We start from the raw sequence: 6,000 nt of genomic DNA, 5'->3' as shown, positions 1-6,000 counted from the left end.
TGGACAAAGGAATTTTTAAATAAATATTCATGGTACACAGTTACAGCACAAATATGCAGCAATTTGGCAACCTTTTTAAATCTTATCTCTTTATCCTGGATACTGTGCAAAGGGGAATGACACGGCCTTTTAAACAAGCTGTAGCTAAATACATAGCAAAAGTCAGATTTTATACAAAACATCTTGCTTAGACTTTATAAAAAAAAACCAGTGTTGCTTTATATACACAGTCTGGTTAAGAAAAGATGTTTATTCTTGATTCCATGTGTATTTTTAATTGAATCTTTATTTAAAAAGGTGAATAAGGCTACTGTAACACCCCAAATCCATATACAGTCAATCTCAAGTTATTTACAGCATCTTCACTCTCAAAACAGGATGATGTAAATTTTCAAAAAGTTAGGGCTAACACAAGCAAGGCATTTACAGTAACTTTTCAAAGCTGAACCAAACACCAACCTCAAGGAACAGTTGGCAAGATTGTCATTATTCTGCACAAGACACAACACAGGTACACGGGGCTCCTTTGTCCCAACCTCCCCCCCTCTCCTGGGTTGCCGGTTGCTCTTCTTTATAGATTTATTCAATATCTCCCCTCCCCATGTTTAGTACATTATAAGAAGGGAACTAACTGGCTAAACAACCTCTTTCAGGTTTTTTTTTTTTTAAACTACCCTATCTATTTTTCCACTTCCCCTCCAAATCCTAAGGACTTACAAGAAAAACCTTGCATGGATGGGTTCATAGAGAGAAAAGCTTTAGGAAACGACTGCTTCTGTGCTGTAGCTAGTTACCATAGTAACCTCCCACAGAACCATGCTACTTCTCGCTTTCCCCTCCCCTCCATCTCTCCCTTCATGCACCAACGTCATTTTCAGGTTCAGGAAATACTGAAAGTAATCATTTCTATGACAGGACTCTGTGGTGTAGTGTGTGGTGTGGTGGTTTTTTTTCTTTTTTTCTCTTTTTTGCATGTGCTCTGTGGAAGTTGAGAACCTTAAAATGCTGTCGCTACAACTTCTTTCGAGTCCAGAAAGTGAAGTGTTGCTATGGTAACAGGATTATGTGATAAGACATCTATTTTGCATAGCACATAAAAAAGTAGATTTATGTCCCCCAGGGTGCAGAGGTTGGAGGAGAACAACAACTATGCTTCAAAGCAGGAACTTTATAGTAAACTTTCCTATTGGTATCCAGCTCAAAAAATACTCCATCTCATAAGGCAAGGCGGGAAAACACAGCACAAAAAAAAAAAAAAGCCATATCAGAATATCTTGTTAAAATACATTGTGTAGTTATACACTTATCTCTCATGATTCAGGGGCTTTGTTTCCTAGTCTACTGGTTATGTAAAACAGCTAAGAGGGCTTGGTTAATTTTACATTTCTTCTCACTATTATTCTTTTGGGAGTTAAAGATTTCTTTTCCCCCAGAAGTAGCCAAATTGATTTCATGGTCACAGAGGAATTTCACATCTTCTGTAAGGATTGTGTGCAATTTCAATATATAGATATATTAGTAATCTGAACAAAATCTGCTACCATACGTCCCTGGGGTTCTATACACTTATTATAAATAAGTCACATTATACCTCCCCTTCTTGTAGCCGAATGTGTTGCATCGTGGTGGTTTACCATATGTGCTTTATTTCAGAAAGAGAAAAATCCCATGAATTGGCAGTGCAAGACTAACTCAAAATGCACTTCCAGAAATCAGAATGTCAAAAGGCTTGATTGAAGGAAAAATACAATCCTGACCAATTTTTATATAGATGTGAATGCTTTGTTTTAAGTGATGGAATTATAGCCCCCTTGACCATTATGCTTGTGATTTGTCTATGTCAGATGTTGCTGTTTTCTTTTTCCCTATGATTAGATAAAATATGATAAGTAATAGCAGCTGCGTCTGCTTAAAAAAATCATTTGAAGCAGACCAAGATTTTGCTACAGCTAGTTCAAAGCTGTACATCTTATTGCTGGTAAAGTACCACAGCAGTCGTGCCCTAATATATCACCAGCAGCCTTCTATTGTCTTGTCTTTCAGGCACATTAATTTACTTGCACTACTTTATGGGAGAAGTATTTCCTCCTGCAAGTTACTATTTGAGAAAACCTTGGCATCCTTCAAGTACAGACCCTAATCAGCTGCTCCTATTGCTGTGTGTTAACACTCTTCATTGAACTCCGGATATCAAAGTGCTGTGCTATTTAAATTGTCTAGCTTTGTCTAGTTGATATTCCAGAGACAGTAGCATTCTTTCAGCCCTTCCCACTCTCTTCTGCCACACGTCACTTCTATTGTGGATTCGGCTGACAAGCTAGCTTTTGGCTGGAAGATTCTCCTTTCAGCAAGCCCAAAGTCTCTCCCAAAGCATTATCCATTCAAGTAAGGCTGCTTTCACAAATAGGTGGAGTATGGGATGGTAAAAAATAATTTTTAGAAAAATCACTTTTCCAAAAGCAATGCGTGATATGGAGTGCATAAATTTTCACGTGAAGGATGACAGAATGCCGTTCAGTTGAAGTAAAATGCCACAGGGACTGACTAAAACAAACAAAAAAGTTTTAAATCTTACTTAAAAGCAGAGGTCTGTAAGACAAATCCATGAGCACCAAGAGAAGCACACACAAAGTCACAGGGCTGCATTTCAAGCTTGATGACTTAAGACTCTCTTCCTAGAATGCCTAAAACCATTAGTATCTGCGAGTTGCTCCATCTTCCCTGGGGTTTTTTGTACGTGCCTGAATGCCTACAGCACATGGCTTAGAAGGTGATGAACAAACAGCAATTGCTATGGGAATCTTGTATGTAACTTCTTCCAGCTTCCAAGTAAATGCTTGTTCACCAAGACAGGAATTCTACAGACTCGAAAGCTGCCCCCTCAAAGCAGCTCTCTGTAATAGGGTGGAGCTTGCTGTTCCCTCCTCTGCATCTGGTCCAGGAACCCACACAGTGGCTCATCACAATCCCCAACCTCTGTGTCACGGATAGCATTTGACCAGACAGAGAGAGAGAGTTTCAAAACAGGTACCACACTGAGTGTTCATCAGACCTTGTAATAAATGTTTGCTGGGCTTTGAGGGGGCATCTCTTGAACTATGTACACAGGATGTCCATAGTCACCACTGACTTTCTCATAGTGAGGGCAAAAAACACTATCTGCAGTCCTCAGAGGGATGATAATGTCACTGGGTTCAGACCCGTTGTTGTTCCCACTGCGTTTTGGGGTTGCTAATGTACTAAGTGACAAAGTTGTCGTGTGCTGAGGCGAATGCTTCCTGTGTCTCCTTCGATACTTCAACAAAAGAACCACCAGTGTGATGATGATGAGGAGGAATATGATGGACCCTGAAGCTATCCCTGCAAATAAGGCCACCTCTGAACCAAGGATACTGGAATGTCCAGCTTTGCTCCCATCTGAGTTGGGACCTGGGAATAAGGTTGGAGGGAGACAGGAAGAGAAAGAGAGAAAGAGAAGGGAAAAAATCTAAGTTCAAAACAATCACTGTCCATCACCACTTTGTAGCCACATTTAATTGTCTTCTGAAAACCTGAGTAGCTAGATGCAACCATTCACATTACAAAAACACATTCTGACTGTTTCTCTCCTATCATGTTGCTCCCAAATTACACTTTGTGTATCTCTCTTCACCCATCAACATAGAAAGACAGCACTGATAAAACAGTCTTTGATGCATATAATGTCTCCCCAGGCGTTGGCCAGCTTAAGGCAGCAAATAAAATAAAATAGGGAAACAGGAATTCTCAAAACTCATCTGTCACTATCTTTTACAAACACCAATTTGTATTGAACTATACTACTGTGTGCCTTTCCCTGTCTGCGTATGCATCTTTATTATGTAGCCCAGAATTTAAAACAAAATAAAAACACTGATGAGTGGAATAGGTATCTATAGAGTTCAATGTAACTTTTCTAATCCTGACTGAAGGAACTGATAGCTTATCAGTGTTGGGACTCTATCCAAACCAAAGTCTTGGAACGGACTTTTAACAGCTTTCCAAACCAAAATGTTATTTAACCGATACACAGAAAATTGTATTTTGTACAGGGGCATCATGGCCCACTGGAACCTTGTAGTGTAGTAGTTTTTCAAACTTGTCAATTTTAAGAGGTGTGGACTTCAGCTCCCAGAATTCCCCAGGCCATGCTGGATGGATGGGACCTGAAGCCAACACATCTCAAAAGTTGCCAAATTTTAAAAAAAGCCACCACTCCAGAAGGTTCCAGTGTGTTGGTCATATTTAGTAGCAAGGGACTTGCTGCTTATAGAATTCAAATAGTAAAACTGTGACATCAGAAGCAGGCATAATGTGAGCAGCAGCCCTTATTGCAAGGATATTCAAGTTTTATTAATTGAATCAAATGCTTTCTCACTGGAAAAAATCAGTGCTAATTTAGCTGCAACTGGATGCTTGATTTAAATGGGAATATTGCTGTGATGTTAAATTTAGGTGAAAAGCCACTGCACGCTATATTTCTAGAATATGAAAGTATTGATGTTTACTAGCTGCCAACTAAAAAGTCTATAAGGATGAGGGCAAATAAATTTGAAAAGAAGCCATGAAACAACTAATGGGAATTTTAAAATAAATTAGTATCTACGATATTGAACCGTAATCTCAGTTTGCTGTTCTTTCTGCTAACTTTCTCCAGTGTATTCTTTCTTGTTCAAGTGAAGTAAAGAGAAGAAGCTGATGTTAAAGTGCTGGCCGGTAACATAATTAACCAAGCAAAAATTCCAGCCACCATGGCATGCCAATACAGAGGGGGGAGGAGAGAGCTTTTGAACCTTGTTTATCAGTTTCAGGAGATGGGAAATTGCAACACAGAGTCACTATCATGCAAATTTTATGAATGTAGCAGTGTTAGTTGCTCTAGCAGAAGAGCAAGCTGTTGATATCAATAGGGACAACCTTTGTATAGCAACTATATGTTTGCATGGGAAGCTGAAATCAGGACAATATCTCTATTGCTAGCTTCTCCAAGTAAGAGCAGGCTGGTAGTTTCACCAGGTCAGGAAATGAAACTTTCAGAAATGCTGCCAGGACACAATGATGGCAATCCATAATTGATTAAATATAAAAATATAAATTTTTAAAAAGCATACCAAATAAAAGGGTTTGACTATGTCCTGGACTGCAATCAATGTTTTCCTTTTTTTCTTTTAATAAAATCCATTTCTTATAATTGCAAAATGTTTTAGAGTAAGATCTGTTCCTAAAGATCAGTAGCAACTATGTACAAAACCAAATTTATATGAAACCAAACATGAGACAGAGAGAGAGAAAATGCATTTTTGCAGGAGCTCTTTGGATTGGCATATTCTTTTTTTTTTAAAAAAAATTGGCTGTTATATATTGAATTTGTTTGGTTTGATTAATGCTTTTGAGGTGCAATCTGATGTTCCCAGGAGACTTTTTCAATGAACAGATAGAAAAATATGATGCATAGATTGTCCCTTGATCAGCAGCCAAAGCTCCATGGCCATGCAGGTGATAAGGACAAAGGAACATACCAGAATGATATAAGGGAAGCTCTGAAGCTAAGCATTTTCATTCCCCAACATACTCTGAATTTGTATGTGTGAGAGGGAGGGTTATGCCAGTCTTGGAAGAGACATAGATAACTTCTTTCCAACAGAATCAGTGGGGAGGAAGCATGTTTTTAAGAAGAGGAAAAAAGGAAAAAAGCCATTCTGTCACTCTTGTTGTAGCTGTTGCAAGCTCTAAGGAGTTTAGGAAGTGGTAGCTCCTCTACCATAGGTAATCTTTCCCCCACCCCAGTCTCCATAGGATTGCATTTAGATAAGCCCATAACAGACCCTCCTTCAGGATCGAGATGTTCTCCTGTTTACCTGCATGATCCTTTACAAAGGGACTTGTTGTGGAGCTTTTCCCGTTGGTACCAGCTTCCTGTTCCGGGCGTTTAGTTGGATCAGCATTATTTGGGGACCCACCAGAATTGGGAACTGAAAGAAC

At 39.0% G+C, this 6,000-nt stretch overlaps 1 protein-coding gene across 2 annotated transcripts in view; it reads right to left on the bottom strand.

Moving 5' to 3' along the window:
• Nucleotides 1–201: 201 nt before the first annotated feature.
• Nucleotides 202–6,000, bottom strand: part of EFNB2 (ephrin B2) — a 53,164-nt gene continuing 47,365 nt past the window's right edge. The window contains exons 4-5 of one of the 2 annotated variants that reach the window (XM_032226924.1): nucleotides 5,877–5,990; nucleotides 202–3,429 (exon numbers count right to left, since the gene is read on the bottom strand). In XM_032226924.1, the coding sequence (XP_032082815.1) occupies nucleotides 3,047–3,429; nucleotides 5,877–5,990 (497 nt within the window). In that variant the 3' untranslated portion in view covers nucleotides 202–3,046. The remainder of the gene's footprint in view (nucleotides 3,430–5,876; nucleotides 5,991–6,000) is intronic. The other variant, XM_032226925.1, reaches the window with a different exon arrangement.

Source organism: Thamnophis elegans, chromosome 11, assembly GCF_009769535.1.
Source record: "Thamnophis elegans isolate rThaEle1 chromosome 11, rThaEle1.pri, whole genome shotgun sequence".
Lineage (NCBI taxonomy): Eukaryota > Metazoa > Chordata > Lepidosauria > Squamata > Colubridae > Thamnophis > Thamnophis elegans.
The sequence above is the reverse complement of the archived record's forward strand: the minus strand, read 5'-3'. Positions and strand labels throughout refer to the sequence as shown.